At 45.1% G+C, this 22540-nt stretch overlaps 1 protein-coding gene across 3 annotated transcripts in view; it reads right to left on the reverse strand.

Annotated features, from left to right (window-relative positions):
* Positions 1 to 22540, reverse strand: part of LOC148652888 (protein kinase C alpha type) — a 193809-nt gene that overhangs the window by 98198 nt on the left and 73071 nt on the right. For all 3 annotated transcript variants that reach the window (XM_088600130.1, XM_088600129.1, XM_088600131.1), the window contains exon 3: positions 22042 to 22124. In XM_088600130.1, the coding sequence (XP_088456256.1) occupies positions 22042 to 22124 (83 nt within the window). The remainder of the gene's footprint in view (positions 1 to 22041; positions 22125 to 22540) is intronic.

Raw genomic sequence — 22540 nt, forward strand, 5'->3', positions numbered from 1 at the left:
TATATGAATTATGTCCAGGCTGTTGCCAATGAAAAGCTATTCTTGTGTTTTTTTTGTTCACTCCAGCCCTTTAACACTCTCTCTTGCTAGTGACTCTGACAGGGAAATTAATTGCTTGTGTAATATGATGCAAAGTAGTTTGCAACGTAAATCAAATAGGGAAGAGGTTCTTCATCTTTTTAGGCCACTGTTTTTTCTACATTAGGAGTTAAAAATGAAGATTCTTCAGCAGCAATTACAGATACAGTAAGTCACCAAAAGCCAGATACCCCATTAGAGGTACTGCACATACTCCCCATACTGGATCAGATGTTCCTAATGTTATAAATATGCTATTTATGACTTTGAGATGTCAAGGCATAATCCTATTTCTACAATGCAAAATGTTGAAATAAATATTGCATTTGCATGTTCCTGACACGGATAAGGTAAATAGTAGGTTTTTTATTTAATGCAACCAGAACACCAGGTTTATACATGAATGACTGCTGAGTAAATTTGGAACGAGAGCATTTAAAACAAAATGTTTTGATCTGGGGCCGTCTTTATCATCCCTTCTCCTAGGGGTTCTGTGTGCTCTTTACTGACATTTTTGCTCATTGTTACTGCTGAGATCGGCGCCTTGGATGAAAACTGCAGACTACTGTGTGTAACTGGGACAACACAGACTCCAAGGAACCCCAGCACAGGACACAGGCCCTCTGACACTGGCAGCATTTGAGCTCATTGGTTTCCTTTAATCAGCTACCACACACAGGACACATCCAGGCTGAGAAAAATCTCTTAACAGCCACAGGAGAAAACCACAGATGGTAACACAGTGCTTGTGCCGACTGTCTAACAGACTAGTTAATTCAGGACATGAAAGGGACAGATCGCATCCCCAATCAGGATGGTCCTGATTTCTGTCAAAATGTTTTTATTCTCAAGACGCATACAGTGTAGAGTCTTGTGTAATCCGTGTTGATAGTACTGCATTAAGAAATTAGATGCATTACAGAAAATCAAGGGAAAAGAACAATGCAATATGTTGGCTTCAAATTTTACATTTTGGAAAAAGTCACCCATCTGACTCTACACAGGGACCAAACTTATGCCCTGACCTAATCCTTCCTCTGATGCTGGTGTCAGACAAGCAGCTCAAAGGAAAAAGCTCCACAACCTGTTTTCTTCTCACTCATGCATTACTGAATTAGTTACAAAAGGAAATGCTTTTAGGAATAAGCACTCCCAGCAGAGCCTGGTAAATGACACTGAATATGATATACAGTAATAAGGTTACCCTGCCTGGCTTGAGAGAGCAATTCAATGAAGGTTTTCTGCTTTGGACGTGCAGGCCACAGAGCTGGTTCAGTTAATAGCCGACAGTCTGACGACAACACAACAGAAAACATGTACACGCCGCTAATCTGCACAAACGTCCTGTTTGTAGGATGGCACTGGTTTGCCGTTTCTATGACAAAGACACATCTCGCCTTATTAAATTACCAAGAGATTTCATGTCACTTAAGAAGCGTTTCAAGCGCAACAGCCCTGTCATGTTTCATAAGGAACATCAGAGCGGATACGAACGCAAATAATGCCAAGCCAGTAATGCAGTTCAGCATCCCAAGCAGGCCTGCGCAACAAGCAATGTCCTAGTTCTGACCAGCCTCCTGCGTGTGTGCACCACACCCAGTCCTTTCATCAGCTCTGCTGCTCACTTCAGGGCTGGGCCGAGGGAAGGCGACCCGTGCAGATACAGTCTTTTCCCGATCGGACCATCGGACAGACAGCCGTGGAAACAAATGCTCTGGGGGACAGGGACAGCCGGTGCTTACATGAGGATGAAAATCCAGCAGGGTTCCAGGAAAATAAAGGAACTGGGCTCTGCAGCTAAATCTAGCCGTGTACCGAATTATTGTCAGGGGACGTGGTTTCTATTTTTTCCTGCAGAATGAGGCGCAGGAAGAGGGAACAAGTACCCTTCGAACTGCTGGCATAACCGAGGATGACGACGTTTGGAAGAGAGATGGGCTCAGTTGTTTCCAATGCAGAAAACAACAACAGTGGTGGGCAGAGGTTTATCTTTACACAGCAGTCAATAATCAGGTTCATGCAACTGGGTCACTGTACTTAAAGTACCAGACAATTACCAAAAATACCAAAATACCAATACCAAAAGGTGTCCTTTAAGGATGTTGCTTTAAAATAAAATGCCTTCAGAAAGACATACACTAAAACCTGTGGTGCCTCCAGAATTTACATTTGCTTTTCTCTTTTACTGTATGTTGCATGATCTTTCTTCCCTTTACAGCAGAAGGCCACTTGCATCAGGCAGGCATTACCCAACACAGCTGATACCCACAGCTTTTTAACCCTTCATTTAGATGTCGGCAACAGTTAACTCTTCCTGACCAAAAAGAAAAGAAGAAATACAAATGTACAGCATTTTCACTTTTCTCATTTACAATCTACAGAGGGGCAGGGTTTGAGCTGTGCAAGAAAAGAAAAAAGGATCTGCAGCGTGGATCGGTCCGGAATACAGCTGCTCGATATCGCTGAAAACCCACTGTACGACAGTGAAGATCTTTGATATAACCAGCAGTTAGTCCAGATAGTTGAATGAATCATCTACTGATCAAATAATCAATGAGGGGGTTTGTGCTGGATGTAACTCTGCTACAGAGCCAGGCTTGAGCTACCAAGTCAATCTGTGCCCACATGCAGTGTGAAACGCCATCCGACTGGAATCAAAGTGTATTGATTTCCTTGTCTTGGTCAATCTTTCTTCCAACACCCCCAACCTCACAACCCCCCCTTCACTTTGCGGAGATGTGAAATTACACAGGCCAGAGGGCCAGCTCTAATCTGATCAATAAACAGCTTTCCCAGGCACATCGGATAACAACAACTATTTGGCTCAGACATTGTCACCAGTCTTCCAAATAAAAAAAAACCCATCTCCCGATGAAGGCAGCAGCTCTGCACAAACCCTGTCGTAAAGGTTGGGCTCTTGGCAAGCCAATGTGAAAATCAATACATCTCCACTGAGTGCATTTAATCAGAAGATAATTCAAGTCAGTAGGCTTGTTTCACACAATGATTAGTTGAAAAACTACAGAAGTGCATTTGGAAAGCAGGGAGCAGTAACTGCATCCCAGCAGCACTCAAGAGCCGCTCCACCAGGCATCTCCAACTGTCCCAGGAACAGCTGGCTGCAGCTTGTGGGCCATTGTGAAATGTCAATCAAAAGACGCACTGCAATTGCTTCCATCGGATCACAGAGATTTCTTCTGCTTGCATCAGTAAAAAAAAAAACACATTCAAATTCTCAAGCTTCTCTGTGCAATTACAACGGAAAACACAGAAACGGAAAAGGGAAGTTCCATAAACAGCCTCAGCTGACATGGCCACATACTGTACTGATCACAGCTCCGCACTGAGCACAGCGCTCCCCAGTGTTCGTATTCTGGATTTACAACAAGCAGCCGTGCTGAAAGAAGCTTGCATGGGTCTGCAGTGTCTCTCAACTCGCAGTCTCTCACCACCTCATTCCCCAAACTCTCTTGGGTTTGGATTCAGCTGGAAACAACTCCATTATTTTAAAACCCACACTGCTTTACACACATAACCCAGCAGGATGTATAAGTCCTGCAAAAGAAAAGCTTCAGTCTTAGCTGGTTTGAGATCCAGGACCACGCCGGGGTTAGAAGCAGCGGAGGAAGAAATATCCTGTCTTTCCAGATGCAAACAAACAGGATCCACTTCTTCTCTCCCCATTTCAGTCTTTTGTGGGAAAGAGGCAGCTCTAAATACTGTTAATGTTTTCAGAGCAGACACCTAGAAGTGCTTAGTTCCATCACTTTGACATCTATGAAAAGGGCAAAATATAGCAAGTCGTGTCTTACTAATGTGAAAAAGACGCACTAAAATCGAGTCGGTGACTAGGGCGCACACACCTGCCTGCATGGAGGGCTCAGTGCCCCTTGCCACACAGAGCACGGTGCTTCCTGGCAGTCTCTTCATATTGGGCAGCTCATTAAAGATTAAATTCAAATCTCACAACAAACAACTGATTAGCAAGTCTCACGCAGGCAACTTTTAAAATTAAATGCAAATAGTTGATTGAAATTTAACATCGCCTGCCTGACCTTTAAAAAGTCAACAGCGTTTCTTACTTGGCAATGAATGTATTAGGCAGCATTTGCAAGTCAAGAGCAGCCCCCTGCAATCCCCCCTCTATGTGTGAGGCATGCTGCTCTCCACAGCGACACAAGACTATCGCGCTGAGGGCTGGAGGGGTATGTCTTCCAGACCCACGGTTTATTCCCAGCTCTTACCATTTCCCACCCACAATAAGGCATTTGCTCTCAACACAGTTTATTTCTGAACCGCACTCTTTTGGTCTTATCTGACCATGGAAGAATGTAAACACGAGTGTCCAGTTACTTACAGCCGACGTGCACAGCGCTTGCGATGCGGACTGGCCTCATCAAACAACTGCGCCTTGCACACTGTCTGCGACGGAGCGATACAGTCTGGACACATAAAAATGGGATCGTGGGGAACTACAGGACCTACAGTACCACAGGGCGCTACAGCTGCTCAGTAAGACCACAACAAGCTGGACAGAGATCCCAAGTCAAGAAATGCACCCTTAATGTTGTATAACTGGTGTGACTAAATCAGTTTTGTTTCCTTCAGTTCCCCTTGTTACTGGACCACTGGGCGCTGTTACACCTCGGATCTGAACAAGGGCCTAGAGACTCACGAGCTCAAGATGTACTTCTGGTAACCGGAGCAGCACTGACAGCTCACCTCTGGCACCAGGGGAGGGATACAACACGCACAGCCGTGGAAGAATCCCGCCTGGCCTATGCAGAACTCTCAACAATAGGATTTCGTCGTAGAATTTTAAAGCAGTTTTGAATTCTAGAACAATTATTCCAAGTCTTTTTTTTTACAGAGTGCTGGGCTTGGAAACTCAGTGCACGGGGTACCTTTTTACATGACTGCCAACAACAGCTAAGATCATAAAATGATTCTGACCGTAACTCAGAACCATTCTGACTACCGACACTGTTCTACATCCAAAGCACCCAATGGTGAGGGGAGCTCCTGACCTCCAGCTGTTTCCCTGACTTCATATCCTTCATCATCTTGCTCATTTGCCTCCTCCTCTTCCAACATTATTTGGTGTTCTTCCCCTTTGACAAAAAAAAACCAAAACGCACCACACCACGCTCACCCAGAAGACAAACAATAGCTGAAATGCCATGTTTATCTACAATCCCACCACACAAGTGTGTGTCTTCCGGCAAGAATTCCAGCCTGTTTGAATAGTGCACATGATCTCCAAACGGATGCACTGCAAGCTTTAAACTCATGACTCAATTATGCAAATAAGTTAATAAAATGACCTTCTAATCGAGAAACACAAACAGACACAGTAACGATTATTCACAGGAAAAGGATGGGAGAAGCATGACTTCTACAGAAATGAAATGATCACCTTCTTCTTCCAAGAAAACTAGGAGAACACCACTAAAGTAAAGTTTAAATGTCCATTTGGCGTAAAGTGAACTGGTTTAACCACAGATGTTTGTACCTAGAGAGTGAAGTGGTTGGCAGACAGGGGCAGCACATCGCCAAGCGCAGAGTGAAGGAAAATGAAGCACAAACACAATGAGTTTACCTCACTGGAACAGATAAAGATAAATCAAGATCTACAGTATAGGAAAGTGGGATATGTAACCTATACATGCAGTACAGTACGTTAAAAAACTGGTTTATTAATGCAGTGTTGAGGAGTTCAGGCTGCAGTGTTACATGAATGCCACCAACTTTTTGCTTCATGAAGTTTCTGAAACCTCAGACTCCCGTGCAAGACCAGCTTCTGTTTGAAAAGGTTCTCCTGGTACATTTTGTATCACCAGAGACAATGAGACAGCAAAAAGAGAACACACTTCTACCGCAGCTGTAATGCACCAAAAACCAGATTCAGCTTTTCTGTATAATCTGTTTACTTTTTTATGACACATTAGAATACATTCCTGGGAATTTATGTTTGCAAGAGGGGAAAGAAACAATCTGCAAAATCGATTTGGGCTTTAGGATCAACTGTTGCGTTCTTGTGAACATCTGTTTCGATCTCTTCCTGGATGAATGGTTCGTTTGTCGCTGCAGTCCTTTTCCCCACAGAAAAAGAGTGGAGCTTTACAATAATTGATCAACACTTTCAAAATTAATGGCAATGTCTTTCAAAACCAAACTATTGCAATTCTTTATGCTGTTCTAATTCACTACGGTTTTTGTCGTACTTTAAGGGTTCATCAAACCAATACCTGATCTTTATCTTGATGTCAAATACTTCATGTTTTTAAAAAAACGTTAACAGTTGAACTGCTGGGTAAACATTTTGCTTTAGTTTGCTGTGTGTGTTTGTTTTTTTTAGTTCCTTCTGGCTGTGTTGCAGAGCACTGTTAGGGGAGTTGATTAAGTTGAGCAAGAGCTCCACTAATGTCTTTATGCAGCAGAGCAGTTTAAAATTCTGCTTTTGATTCTAGCGAACAGATGTGCTTTGTGGCACTGGGGCTGGCTGCTGAAACGATCGGCCCCCGAAGTCGACCGGTTCTACTCAAGATTTGTACCAGTATTAACATGAAAGCGATCCGGTATGGCTCAGCCCGCAGGCTAGGCTGCCCAGCAAGCTTCAATTAGCAGAGCTGTTTGGTTAGCATGGTGTAGACATCAATTATTTCACACGCAAACCATAAGGCACTGCGTTCCTCCGGGTGACGGGAGCCGCCACAGATGCAATTCTATGCTAATGAGAAAAGATAATAATAACTTACAGTAAACGAGCTTCAGCACTGAACTCTGACTTGCAGTAATTGACAAGACTTTAATGGGTTTCCTGTGTAAAATGATTTGGGTTTTTTTTTTGCAGCCACTGCGGGGTGGAGCGGTGCCAGCCTGCGAGAGCCGGGGAGCATCAGCGCCCTCTGCTGACACGCGTGCGCGGCTTCAGGCACCCTGCCCCAGCGGTGAGCGGCACAGCCAGCAGCTGCAGCTGGACGCCTGGCCAGAGCCCACTGCCCTCAATCACTCCTGTGTTCGGGCACAAAGCTGTAGCGCCCAAACCAGCCACGCAAGGAGTGGTGCTCCCAACAGCTGCAAGCCCACGAGCTAGAATTCAAACGGGCTAAAACCCCTCACTGCATTCATTTCGGAGCCCTCGGAGACACTTGCACGATCTCCTTCCTGGTAAGATGCATTTGGCACAGAGACGAGCCCTGTGGCAAACAACTCGCTCTCTGTCACGGTCTCACTCTCTCTAGGAATTCATCGTTCGTTTAGCTGGCTCTGCGAATACAAAACCTGCGCTTGGTCTCCCTTGGATGGGAGGGAAAACCAAATTCATCTACGAGTGCTTGGCGCTCTGTTAAAAGACTTATTTAGATCATTGCTGGATGTATTCCCGCCCGGAGCCTTGTGCTTCCTGGGTTTCCAGGAATTGGAAATCCTTCCCAGGAATAAGTGGCTTTTTGATCATGAGAGGATGGAGGGATTTGTAATTTATCTAAAGCGGGGATTGCAGATTCCCGCCCTGTTGGTCTGATCTTGGTCATTTTACACGCAGTATTCAATGATTAACTGAAACCCATCAAAGCCGGTCGTGTCTCATGTCTTCTATCTAAATAATTTCTTAAATGAATGGAAGTAATAAGAACCAGAGAAGGAAGGAGACCCTGTGACAATCTGAAATAATCTGAAATAGCAATTTTTACAAAAGCAGTAACAGCAACTTATTTTCTTTGTTTCAGACCAAGAACATTAAAGAGCTAACTGCATCATAACACTTTCTCTCCAGGGGCGCATCAGAAGTGAAGGGTGTGAGAGCTGATGAGTACACAAAGGATAAACCGAATCCTCTAGCAAGTGACCTGAGGAGAATGGGGCTTGATATGTTTCTCTGTTGAATCAGGATCATTACTGCTTCTCCACTCTGTGTAGATTAACAGGGACCCATCTCCCCATGTGCTCCGCACAGCCCGCGCCAGCGATGAATCCTGAGAAAGCCATCAAAAACACACAGAAGACGTGAACGCCACAGGAGCCGACAGTGACTCACTATTCAAACCTGCGCTGTGTGTGAAAAGATGGGGATTTACAGCACAGGAATCTTGGCCTGTTTCCTCAGCTGAGGAAGAAATAACAGCTGAATCATTTTGCAGGGCCATTAGGGACCAACAAACTCGAGACAAAAAGTTCTCCTCATCTTCCGCAATCGGATGATAAAAACCGAGTAACCCTGGTAGAACCCTGGAGATTGCTAGCTAATGGCCCAGTGCCTGGTATTAGTACTCAGCATTCACAGCATTTCTCTGAAGTGTGTCAGAGACGTCTGTGATGCAAACCCACCTACAGAACACCTCCTTCTCCCAAAATAAATCCCACCCTGTTGCCTGATTTAGAAATGAACAGGGAGAGGAGATGCTCTTCTTTTGGCAAGTCCACCCTGTCCCATTATGAAGTCAATCGGATACCAGCAATTTATATAACAGCACAGAGTTTCTAATAACCACTGGCGCAAGACAAGGGGAAGCTAAGCAGCACATTCACAGTTTTAACAATGGAATCCCTTGAGCCCTCCAACGTGTTATCTGATTATTAAACACAGACAAGGAGTGCTCATAAATGTCAAACCTTATCAAGTGAACACAGAGGAAAAAAGAAAGAGAACAGAACCAGTGTCACAGAAGTTGAATTGAGAAATTCATTTTGAAAACGTATTTGATCTATAAAGTTCCAGGAAGGAATTCACACAGCGTCTACCTACCAACTCGGAAGTGCTACTGACGAGTTTAAACACTGGCACAATGTGCATAGATTTGATTACCAAGCTATTACAGCCCAGGGACTCCCTAAATTCAAGTCTGCTACAGTGTGAGAACTGTAAGGGCACAGGGCATTTTCAAGAAGGTGGATCTTAGTACACAAAGGTAAGTAACATATTGACAGTGTTTAGGGAAATTAAAAAATAGCATATTTTCTGTGCTCTAACTTAACGTTTCCTGGTTCAAATCACAGTGCCAGAGTGTTTCTTATTATCCAATGTTCACTCAGTAGGTCGGTCGGCAAGTGCTCTCTTCCCCTGGTGCAACACAGAGCACAGCAGGTGCTCTCTTGTTCAGACAGATGATGCAGGTGAGTGAAGCCTCTGCTTCCTGGTTTTAAATGATTACCTGGCCAATTGTCATCAATGGCACTGGTCAGGTGACAAAGGGCAGTACATCAATCCCCCACACAGACTTCTGGGAATTGTAGTTGAGATAAGAACACCATCTTACTTCCCCTTTCCTCCCTGCTATAGAGCCAATTAATTTGTTCAGATCTGATGTATGTTTTCTCAATGTGCATAAGCTGTAAAGCTCCATTTTAAGCATACTAAAATCTTCACATTTCTAAGTAATGCTACATTACTATACATAAAAAATAAGGTCTGGCAGAAATTTTAGGAAATTCAAGAGAGATGATGAGGTAAAAATAAATTATACAGTACATGTGGAGTCTGGATGGATATTTTTTTCACAGTGAATGGTTTAAAGGTGTAAAGCTGTAGAGTCTGAGAAGCAGACAAGCACAGCTCAATCACTTCTTGAGCCCTTTGAAATCACTTCGAGGAGATCAAAATGAGGCTGCACTCGTTTACAAAAACAAAATTACAACTAAAAAAAGATTAACTGCGTTCTGTGAGTAGGGAAAAAAAATCTAACTGGTCAGCAGCATCTAGAGAAAGAAACAAGAAAACAAAGAGCTTCTCTCATTTGAAAGCCTGCTTTCTACAGGAGGGCTTTGTCTCAGATAATGACGCACGCGAGGGGTGGAAAGTCTCTGCGGATGTTGGCTAACTAGCGGAGAAAGCAAGGTCTCCATCTTTTATTCCGAGATGCCGCTGTTGCGGTTCCCACAACGCCTACCACCCACACTCCCTGAAACAACACATTCGCCCGACGGATTGTGTCAGGAGGAGAGGAAGGCGGAGAGCTGCTAGCAACCCCAGCCTCCCTCGCCAAGGCTGCGGCGCAGAATCGCCCCCTCGCCTGCCGACACAGGTCCGGCTCTCCTGCCACAGCTGGGACCAACTCAAGCCCGGCCCAGCCCAGCCCAGCCCAGCCCGGCGCCAGAGCACGCTGACAGGCACTGGGAGACACGGTCCGCTCTCTTTCTCGGACACTCTCTCCAAACTGGAACGCGGCTTTTGCTGGAAAAATATTAACCTCAATGTAATATCATTTTTTTCTTGTTTTCTTTCCGTGTTTTTTTGTTTCCAAAACAGTGAGACAACAAATCAAAAGGCAAGTCGAGTCGAGTGTGGCCCAGCGCAGGCCTTGACGTCTCCGTTACAGAACCACACACACTCCTGCCACCTTCATCAGCTGCGACGTCAGAGAGGCCTCTGGGATTCTTGAAGAGAAACCAGACAGAATTCTGAGTGCAGCACGTTTACAATGGCTTTTCTTGTGCTAGTAAAGCACAGTGAAATGACAGGATGCCACAGTAAGGGTATGGTAATCCTGTAGTAAATTGGTAAATTGACCACTATAAACTATCATAATTGGATTTTGGACAGGACTCTGGAATTTTCATTCGACAATTCCGGAGGGGATTCCGAATATTTTATTTTTAAGGCCAGTGAAAATCCCCAGAGCGCACTGCCCCTCCCTAAAAACAGAACCTCAGCAGGACCCCGTCTCGGCCAGCTCTGTGAACCCTGCGAGTCTGCCAAAGGGTGACAGAACAATCCCACACTGCACCCTGCAAAGTGCAGTGGCCAAGAGCCAGGAGCTAGAAAACTTTTTTAAACTAAAAAGCCAGCAGCTGCGCTGACAGAAGCTCTTGCGTTCGTTTCTGCTTTGCTGGCGTTTATACGACATCACATTTGTCCGCAACGGGCTTAATCCATTCCCAACAAATGAGAAAAGAATGTTACAGCCAAAAAGGGTCACACAGAAGCTGTACTTTCTCCAGATCGAGTTACATCAAAGGCAGGATTTTTGCAGGCTAGGCTAAGGAAGTAACACTGTAAAATGATAACATCTACCAGCTCTCCGTGGTCCTGGGACGTATCACTGCTGTCACTTTGCAAGTGAGTGAATAAACACACCCTGGCTGGACACGGCCGCTGTGCCTCCCACAAGCCGATAGCATGTGGTAAAGGTTTAGCATAATGCGTCACGCTCAGCCCTACTGTATATACAGCAGTGAACAGGACTCTGACTGGGGCTGTCCAACAGGAGGTGCATGAGCAGTTCTTTTCCATGCTTTTCTCAAACACTGTTTAGAGGAACTTAAACAACCTGCAGCACATCATATGGAGTCTCTGAACTGAAATGTCAGGAAGGAAGGAAGCGGCAGGGAATGTGTGGCTGGGCGAGAAGGAAAGGGCAGTCGTCAGCCCCGCAGATCATCGATCCCTCCTGGAAACAGGCGGAGCTGGCGGGACACGCCGATCAATCTCGCGTCTTTACCCCTCGTCGCCAGCTCAGTCGGAGGCGATCCCGGGAAAAGGGTGTTCATATTTCGGGATCTCGTCGAATGCATGGCCACTGCGGATTCAAGCTGCTCCCTGCTGCCAAGGGGAGCTGTGAACTAGTGAGTCTATAACGCAGTGCAAACTGAAAGACTCCGGGTGCACAGCTGTCATGTTTCTGTATTCTGCACCGTTCTACCAAATAGACTGTTTTCCCTTGTATGAGGCACAGAAAGCCAAGTCCGTGCCAGGCAGCTGTGTTTTCGGATGAGCTTTGTTTCTGTTGAAGTGCTGTGGGTTCGAAACTGGGGCCCTGCCCTCATGGGTCGGGATTCCCCAGGTCTCAGATCTCAGGAAACCCGGGGGATCCGAGTCACGGCTTGGAAGACCTGCACGGCTGAAATCATGAGGAACACTGAGAGGTGGAAGACAGATCTGAAAACTCACAGAATTTCTTACTGCATGCGGATGCATTGTAGTATATAGGTTTTGTTTCTTGGCTTTGATGATAAGAATAACGGGCATACTTTGACTCTGTTCTTTAACAGTAACCACCTAGTTAGACACACACACAGACACTGGCACAGACACCTACACACACAGACACCTACAGTACACACACATACACAGACATCCTGGCCTTCTCGATCTCTCACTAGCCACCAACAGACTTCTCTTTTACCACGGCCACATTTCAGAAATGACTGCGACTCCTGAAACACACAAGAAGACTCGACGTGCTGGTTGAGCCCATTCCCGCGCGACGCGAGGTCGCTCTGGTGCGCGATGAAGCGCTGCTCCGGCGGCCCAGCGGTCCTGTCTCTCCAGCTCCTCTCGAGAAACCGCACACTTACTGCCTGTGCCTTGAAAAATGGTTCCCAGCTGTCTAATGAGGTCAGGTTAAAAAAAAAAAAGGACAGCGTCTCAAGGGACTTGTGGGATATTCTGGACAAAGCAGCGGTCAAGCAGCTGGGCGGAGGAGGCCTCGGTCCTAGCCAACAGCCGGCTGACGACTCTGCAGCCCTGGTGAGCAGAACTGGGCCGAGGTGCGCGGGAGGCCCTGGCTGGACAGGAGCACAGCGTCCTCACTGCACCGCTTGCTCTGTCGCTAAGAGGACCACTCTTCTCGTGTGCTTAGGAAGCTATTACCACACCAGATCAGAAACAGTAATAGTCTTCAAGACATCACTTTCAGTACAATCAGTGAAGAGATGTTCAAAATGAATAAGAGAACTCATTTCTAAGAGTGCTAATGACAAGCTTAAGGTGTCTCATGAATCTCATGATACCCTTTAATTGCTGGGTAAAAGGATGGATGGGGATGTTATCTATTTCTCCTGGGTATTCGGGATTTTTCCCCCTTTACGAGTGAAGAAAGCAGTGAAATCTACTTTACGGGCCCGTGATGCACACTGGTGCACTTCTATTCTGCAGAAAATTTCTAATATACAGTATGAACTAAATCAACAGATTTTCACTGCATTCACTGATTGATTACCCCCGAAAGACACGCAGGTCTCCGTGTGCTTGTGTGTGTGTCCAGGGATGGACTGCGGCCCCTTCTCAGGCGCCCCCCTGCCTTGCGCAACATGCTTCCAGGATTTGCGTTAAAAAAAAGTACCAAGGTCCTGTCAATGTAAACTAAAGTACGGAGAGGAATTCTGGAGCTTGCTTGTCAGTATGTGCCAGCCTTCCCAAGCCACCATTACAGCACACTGTGCTTTGTTTCTCATGCGCGAATGAGTGCCGATTGGTAGAAGTGGAATTAGAGGAATCAGAAAGCTGCATTCAAACTCTGGTGTCGGAGCTTCAGACCTAATTGGGTGGGGGGTGGGGGGGAGTCACTACACATTGACCCTGAAAAAGCCAATGCATACAATATTGCACATACAGTTCGTTTTGCTCAAGCAAGACAAGACCTGCTCCAACACACGCAAAAAAGTGAAGCACCATGTTCAATACTGCTCTGGACGGCCAGGTGTAGTGTACACAGTGCATGTACTGTATGTATTTAACTGGCCCTAAGGAACACACGTAAGAAAACATCAGCTCCTTGCAAAGAAGAGAAGCGGTTACTCAGTCAGCAAATGAGACATATATTGAATAAAAAATGCCTGGGGTTTTACTCACGAACACATCTGTAAATAAAAAAGCAAATTTACTGTGCTGCATCCCACTCTTGTGCCTGATCAATCACTATTAATTATATTCAGTTCAATTTCTGATTGTAATAAAAAGTACAAGAATGGCACTTTGAGGAACCACAACGGAGGTGAATAATAAAAAAAAAGATTTACACAAAACTTTGATCCATTTTTTATAAAGGGAGATTTTTCTTGTAAAACGTTCCCCTTCAATGCCTGCAGCCTGCCTCTCTGTGTGTGCGACTCAGGTCCCCATGCAGAGGAGCACAGCAGTAAGCACACAGTGTCCGCCGAACCCTGCATCTCAGGAACGGGCTGGAGAAGGAAACCCTCACCTCTCACACCTGAATTCCTTGGATTACCACACAAGTCAACGAGTGGAAAACAAACACAAAAAAAGAACATCCACTGCTTCTCGTTTGCCCTTGCTGTCTTCAATAAAATCATTTTCCCTCTCTGTGGCACCTCTGAACAGAGAGAAGAAACACAGAAACATAGAGAGGTTTCACCATAACCCTGCTTTGCGTTAACAGCATACAGTACGTCACAGATTTACGCACTGCGAGAGACCTCTCTCCGTGTCACAATGATTCTGCTTCAAGCACTGTTTCCAGCTTCTGACAAGTGTTATAAATGGGACGACCCCGTTAGCAATACTATAAAGAGCTCGGGCCCTGGTTTCTATATTTACTGTATATACTGTACAGTAGTTACCGTTGGCAGAGCCAAACGTATTTCTGTCTTCAAAATAATTTATTAGCAGAGTATCTACAGCTGTCTTCTTAAAGAACTGGCACTCTGCATCTCAAATAACTATATTTACTGTATATATCAAAATACCTCTTCTAAGATGACTGAACACTCATTCATCTTCACAAATATTACTTAATGTTCCTTATACAGTACCTGTAGCAATTACTGTATTTAAGACGTATGTAGCTGAACATGGACGTGAGTGTGATTTGCTATTATTTGGTAAAGTGTGCAGGAGCTACTTGCTTATAACAACCTTGGAGCACTGTACTGTGGTGTGAACCATGGTAAAAAGCAGAGTTAGGAGCTGAACATCATGATTAATCCTAGAGAGGTAATACCAAGGTTCCAGCTGTTGGAGAGCCACAGCAAAACCTGTAAAAACTGTGCAACTTTATCCTCAGAAACGCTCACAATGTGTTTTACCACTGCTGTGTTCGATCATTATTGTTCTTCATTTACTGTTCTTACTTGGCTGATGCTTTTATCCCGATCTGGGTAATGCACTTAGCTCAAGGGCAGGGCTGCAGTGTCTCACCTAGGATTTGAACCCAGAGCCCTAACCCCTGCCCCACACTGCCAGCCCTATACGCTCTTGACGAGCAGTGCTCGATAACCCTGCCCCCCGCACCACGCCGCCTCTTCACACTGCCTGCTGTTGCTCCCTTCGGTTCACCAGCCACACAAGCTGGCCTGTACCGCGTCTCACTGACCGCCTCGCCCACCTCCTGCTCGAAGCCACATGCAGACGGCCTCTTCGAATGCCAGGGGCGTCTCTCTGAAGCGGATTTTCCATTCGGACTGTATCCACAGCAGGAATGTACGACAGGCCGCCACTGAAAGGACGCATATGTGCCCCCCCCCCAAAAAAAAACAACAACAAAAAACAGCAGAAGGCAGGCAGGCAGGGCTGGAGATTTTAAAAAAGAACAGACTGAGACTTGCTTGTTTTTACTAAGGCCAGAATGGCAGATTAAAGCCAGACACCTTAGGCAGACAGACCTGCTCTGCACTGTCACCTCCCCATCTCCCAAGACTCTGGGCAGAACACTGCCTTCCCTGCAGCCACAGACACAGTTTCGGGACCAGTTTGGAAGGGAAAAGACACAGTAAATAAGCTTCGCCACTGGCCCCCCTGTCTGTCCAGAGACTGCTTTAATCACACGCCAAGCACTGTTAATCCGGCACATTACCGAGCCTTGCGCTGGGGCAGCGAAGTGCAAGCGACTGGTTCAGGTCAAGGCAGAGATTACTGATCCTTTCAAGATCAAGCAAACCAGGCTGAAGGGATAACAGAGCTTTAATGTAATCAATGAGGCATAAATCATACAATTAGGAAGATCTGTGTTTTTTCCAGCACAGAGAGAAACGCTTTAATCAGCCAAAAAATAACTGGGGATGATTCCTGTTGACTTTCCGACAATAGTGGGGGGAACAAACCCAGGGGGGGAGAGGGGGAGGGTTTTAAAATCTAATTTCTTTACATGACCACAGCTAGTGCACATTGTAGGCTATTTCCTTTGACGTGTCTAGAGAAATAGATCACTTTGCAAGAAAAACTCCCAATCCATTCACATTGTGTTTTTAGGACAGCACAGCAGAAGTAAAATGTCACCATCTTTCTGAAAGGCATTACCACAGTTCCTGACCCCCAACCTTTCTCCACTGAATCCAATTCCAAATTCTCATTTCTTGTATTTGTTTTGAAACATTCCTGAGCTTTGCTGCTTGGCTGAGGGAAATTACAGATCAGAGCTCAGACAGGAGGAAACTCCACTCCGTCTAATTTGTTTCCAAGTTTTACCTTCCTTGTGCTGGGGGCAGGGAGAATGCCGGTGTTCCAGAAGGTGATATTTAACTTTTTTCTTCCCAGTAACGTTTCTTCCAAGTCCCATCGGCACCTCATAAGTCAACTCCAGAACGTTTGCATGTCAGGCAGCGTGAATGACTTCCAATAGCTCAGCAGATCCCAGATTTGTCCTTGCAAACCTTTTTTTCTGCTTTTGTGAGCATGGTGAACTCTTTCATCGAGAAGCATGATTTAGAAATCTATTTCAAAGAAATCCATTTTGTCAGCTTTGGAAATTGCAATATGGCAGGTAATTACAGCAATTATTTTCTGCTGAAGGTCTAATCCTTTGACCTTTTAGAACCCTCTCATAAATTATTCAGCCATTGTTTCTGTTGGTTTGGTAATTAGGTTTTTTTCCCCACATGAAAAGATAGGTATGTCCGCAACTTGTTGCTGGAGACAGTAGAGAGTAGTAATTTTTAATGGAACACACCGATGCCATTCAGAAAAGGAATGACATACAGCTTATAGCAAAACCCCATACTTTGTGATGCCATGCCGATTCGAATTGCATCATGATTTATTTACCATATAAACAGAAATGCAAAAATCAAAACACCCAATCCAATCACAACCCTTCTAAATGATCATTCCAATCTCATCATGTTCCTGGCCATTACAAGATGTTAATGAAGGTAAGACCAAGCATGCAACATCTTTCACACAGTTTTCCACACCTGCCACAGCCTGCCATTTTTGGGGAAGATAAATAAATAATAAACATAAAATGTGATAAAACTAAGCAGATACATGCTGTGGGAAACTATGACTTACTTGAAGCACTACAACAGAAAATTTAATATTTAAAGAAACCACAGTCAACATAAAAGTAACCTCAAACCAATGTACACTTGGTCCATTTGACCAAGAAACAGAATAGCAGACGAAAGGCCCTGGCTCATTAGATCTGATCCATTGTTTTCATTGGTTTCCCGACAAAATACATCCATGCAGCACATCACCCAACAGCAGCATGTTGGAATGTCAAAACCAAAATCTCCAGACAAGGCAACAGTGGGAGCACCAGGAGCACGTTCTGAAGCTTACAATATGGGGCACTATTAAGGCAGACCGATACAGGAGCTCAGACTGGGCAATGAATGGTCCCCAGTTTATTTCAGTTTCTTCTTATTTTATTCATACCCAGCTCCATGGCAATAAAATGGACATATAATATTCTTCTAGTTAATACTGCGTTATTATGAAGGTCTTTCTGTTTAGTTACAGGGACTGTAACTATGCCCCTTCCATCTTGTTAATCACTGATCAGTGACATTTTTATTGGATGTCAAATCGAATTTGTGCCACCTCCAAAACTGTGCAACTTGACTGTGCAACAGCTGCAGACTCCAACCAGAAAGGGCAGATTTCTTACATTGTGTTCTGAGACAAATACACGTGGAAAGAGACGACTATGGATTGGATCTGGTGTTCAAGACCTTTAAGTCACACCTGCATTGTACTGGCGAATCTCAGAAGAGCTGAAAAACCCTTCTGACTAAATCACACAGAGTCTCATGAAATGCATCTCTGATGAGGTGTTTGATTAAAGAGAAGAGGGGCCACATGGCTAATAACACCATCTGCACATCTTTGTCGGTATAATGCTATGAATAGACTGATCATGCCAATACGTTAATAACCATGAGGTGGGGGACGGGAACAGAAGTGTTTTGACATCTTCTTCTGCAGTGCTAAACTCAAACATTGGCTTAACCTTTATTTCAGCTGACAGAACTTTCACATGTCATCTGAGGAGTAGAAAATAAACGCAACCCACTTTATTTCAGCTTCCCTCATTACATTGTTGAGCTTTAGTCCCTGGGAAAATCTACAGGCACACAGGAGTACATCTCCATGTGCTCACTCGGCTTTCACAAGGCAAATTATTTCACATGCCTGATTAAGGTCACCTGTGACCTGTACATCCACATCAAAAGGGTGACAAACAAGAGGAGCTATTTGACCCATCCTGACGTGTGGTAGTTAGGAGCTAATTGATCCTAAGACCCCATCCAGCCTTTGGATGGACAGGAGTGTATCCGCATGAGAGCTGGGACGGCACAAGCCGAGCTCACCGAGCGACAGATCTTTTCCACCCATTTACAGGTTGCTACCTCTACACTTCCACTGCACGTCGTCGGAGAGATTTTCATCTCTCTTCTCAGCCACCCTCCACCCTTCACCTCCCCAATTTCCTTGAGGGTGGAATTAAGCTTGCTCCTAAATGAGAAACGATTTTCTGAAACTCATTTGCAAGAGAGTCTCATTCTCTATCGCCAGTAACACACGCCTGTGTACACTATGGTGTTATTGTTTGCCTTGCCCGGATATTCACTTCATGAATATTATTCAGTGGCATAAAATCAAAGGATCACGGCTGGGCTGGGGCTTCTCTGTTCTGTGAGATGGCACCTGTGGTGTGCACCACTCATGCATGTGTCCAGAGAACAGTGCTTTCAGCTCTCGCTGCACATCCTGTATAAGAAAAGATGATAAACTGCACTGCTGTGGAAACATGTAAGCACTATTTACATGATTGCTTGTTTTACACTCACTTGACAGAAGCGAGGTATGGCTTCTAACATCACAAACCCGCACTGTGAGGTATTGAAGACGACACATGAATCTTTAACAGAACTCCCTGGGGGCATCATTGCTGTACTGTAGAAAAACACATTAGGGATGGGCATCGAAAGAGACACACAATGAATAAAGATGCTCTTTGGGAAAAAAGCCTTGGCCACTGGGGTTCAAGTTAATAATAATAATTAATAATAATAATTGCTTACACTTATATAGCGCTTTTTCTGGACACTCCACTCAAAGCGCTTTACAGGTAATGGGGCTCCCCTCCACCAGCACCAATGTGCAGCCCCACCTGGATGATGCGACGGCAGCCATAGTGCGCCAGAACGCTCACCACACACCAGCTCTCAGTGGGGAGGAGAGCAGAGTAATGAAGCCAGTTCAAAGAGGGGGATTATTAGGAGGCCATGATTGGTAAGGGCCAATGGGAAATTTGAGCAGGACGCCGGGGTTACACCCCTACTCTTTTCGAGAAACGCCCTGGGATTTTTAATGACCACAGAGAGTCAGGACCTCGGTTTTACGTCTCATCCGAAGGACGGCGCCTGTTTACAGTATAGTGTCCCCGTCACTATACTGGGGCATTAGGACCCACGTGGACCACAGGGTGAGCGCCCCCTGCTGGCCCCACTAACACCTCTTCAAGTTCTATGAGGTTGCCCAGTAATGAGGCACCAAGGGGGAGCAGTGATGATTGCTGTTAAATTGAATAAATTCCTAAGATGTAGCAACAGAATGGCTATAATGTCCAAGCAATGTGGAAATCGCATTCCGTGACTTGTGCCTTCAGTGAGAACTCAGTGCTTGACTGCTGTATCAGCTGAAAACACCACGTCATCAGCAGCAAAAACAAACAGAGGATAACAAGCTCCCATTAAGAAGACGGGACAAATTCTTGATACTACCTTAGTACCGTGTTTTTTGGGGGGGGTTTCCGTAGATGTACGGTAAACACAGAAACAGGGGCAACCCCAAAATGAAGTGAAAAAGTCCTGAAGAGGGATACCTGTGTACAGGGGAGCCACCCGCTCACAAACTCATCACAGATGGTTCCGAATGACATCTTCTCGGACCCGAGCCGCAGCAGACAACAGAGAAGCACTGCTACTCTATTCATCTCCCAGCTTAACATAAATCCAATACAACATTAAAAAACAGCTGTTACAAAATCCTCCAGTCACTGTACAATTTCAGCAAAGCCACAATTAGAGGCAGGATGTTGAATTAGGTATCGACAGCCTTGATCATACTTAATTGATGGCTATTTTTTATGTGGTCTCTACTGTAATCTGGCACTGAGAAAAAAACAACAGATCCTGAACAGTAGGTTTTGTAAGCAATGCAATTTCTTGATGACCTGCTGCTCTGTGGTTTGTTTAATACAGTTAACACACCATTGCCTCCTCTCTGAAAAATAGTCCCTTTCCTAGTGCCGGTCGATTCCTCTTCTCATGTCTGTGTAAGTGACAAGGAATCGAAACAAACGCCACAGGGGGGCAAGGATTATGGCAAAAAAAAGTCTCCCTTTGGTAAAGTAAGGTTTTCCACAAATAAATCAGGTAATAATTTCTCTGGGGACACTGCTGCAGACACAGAGTCCTTTCTGAAATTCTGCACAGTCCTGTCTTATTAAAAGCACATCTGCCACTAGTTCCACTCCAAAATGATTTCATTGAAAGTCTTAGGTAAAATGCAAAGCTGAAGTGATGTTATTTGGAAATAGTTATTGCTCTTTCTTTTTTGCTCAATCTTATTACGAGATCTCAATTTGTAAAGAGAGCAGTCTAACACAGATCACATGAAATCTTTGTGAAAATGAACAAGAACATTGATAACACAGCAGCAGTACCTTGTAACTTATCAGGTGTCAAGTGCCTGTCCTGATAACAGCTGGCTATTCTAAGAAAACCCCGAGATTGTGAACCGAAATAGATACAGGTTATCATTGTGACAGAACAAGGACACAGCACTAATTCGCCTCGGTTCAAAGCACAGGGCTCATCCTAACTAGGGCTTAGCAGCCCTGGTCCAGGAGAGCCACAATCTAGCAGGGCCAGTATGTCAATATGTCAGGTTCAATTGTTAAATCGCCGATTTGTAAAGATTCAGAACACATGAGATTGGACCCATTAGTATATTGGTTGGCTTAATCAAGTCTGGAACGGCTAGCTGTGGTCAATGTGAGCTGCTGTATAGGGTGGTGCGATTGTCATTCCATGTGATCCCTAACCTTCTTCCACCCATAACTGGGTGAAGTGGAGAAAGTGGAATGGTGCTACTGTGAGTGATCAGAAACACGCGGGCTAAGGCGAGTCGAGGGTGAGCAGACGGAATGCAGGCCCGGCCACCCCGGCCCCACCTCCAACACCAGCGCACAGGACCGCTCGGGGGAACCGGCTTCAAGCCCGTCCATCTGACGTAATTTCACAACGCAGTAACGGTGAGCAACTGGGTTCCAGAAGGCTCAAAAACAGCCCAGGTGGGTTGAAGAGAAGAGTGAAACGGGGCTTGCTGCTTTTATAAAGAAAACAGGCCAAAGGTTCCGAGATGTGCTGCAGGATCTCCATCCCTGTTTCCCTCTTCCCTCGGTCCTCACTCGTTTACGTGTTTCCTGAAAACTGGTGCACACGCCCCCACTCCCTTCCACCTTATTATGATCTCTCCTAACATCCTCCTGTACCCACAACCACCGTACTCCTACACCACCACACACACATGTAAGCCAAAATTGTACTGTCCCCTCGATAGCCCAGTAAAATTGTAACAGGCATAATAATATTTCATATTTATTAATTAACCATACTACTTTTAGCCATACTATTTTTTTTTGCACTGTTCCAAGAATTACCTTGCACTGTTTTTGTCCTGTTAAATTTTCTCTGTTTGCGGAATTTTGCACAGTTTCGATTACTTGATTACATGTTATTTATGTTATGTTATTACATGTTACTGTTATTGCTATTGTGTAACTGTCTATTGTCTTATCTTCTGTCCTATTTATATACTGCACCTGAGTGACTAATGAGAAACACTTTTCATTATACTATGCACCTGTGTAAGTTTAATGACAATAAAGTTGAATTGAATTGAATACCAGCTGGCCCTTAGGTACAGTGGAGAAATAGCACACGTACTCTACATTCAGAACACAAGCGAGGGAGGAGAGGTGTGGGCGGGGTACTCACGTCCGTGTCAGGCCCCTTGTCAGCTCCCGGACAGGAGAACGTGACAAACTCATGGCACCTCTTGTGGACCACGAAGCAGCAAACTGCAAAGGAAAAGAGAGAGACAGTCAAACCACTACAGCCAGCAAGGCAGAACAAGTCACCTGGGCTCCTGGGGATACAGCAGACCGGCTGCAGTACCTTCACAGGGCCACTTCTCAGAGCTGCGCGGATCCGGCATATCTCAGTGAATTAATGAGGAAGGTGGTTGGGACGAAAAAAGAGAAAGGACAGATTGACCTCGAGCAGCCATGGCAGGAGACGTGCAGCCATTCTGCACATTGACACTGGCACATCTGGCGAGTGATGACGTCACTGGAAACAACAATGTGGTCTAGAGGGTTAACCCCACTAAAACAAGGTTCCTGCAGGAAATCAGCAGGGGTTTAGAAAAGGCAGGTCTTGCTTAGCTCACTTTTAAGACTTCTAAGAAGCAGCAGTATGGATCCAGGTAATGCTT

This window comes from Lepisosteus platostomus, chromosome 11, assembly GCF_059453375.1.
Source record: "Lepisosteus platostomus isolate fLepPlt1 chromosome 11, fLepPlt1.hap1, whole genome shotgun sequence".
NCBI classification, from domain to species: Eukaryota; Metazoa; Chordata; class Actinopteri; order Semionotiformes; family Lepisosteidae; genus Lepisosteus; species Lepisosteus platostomus.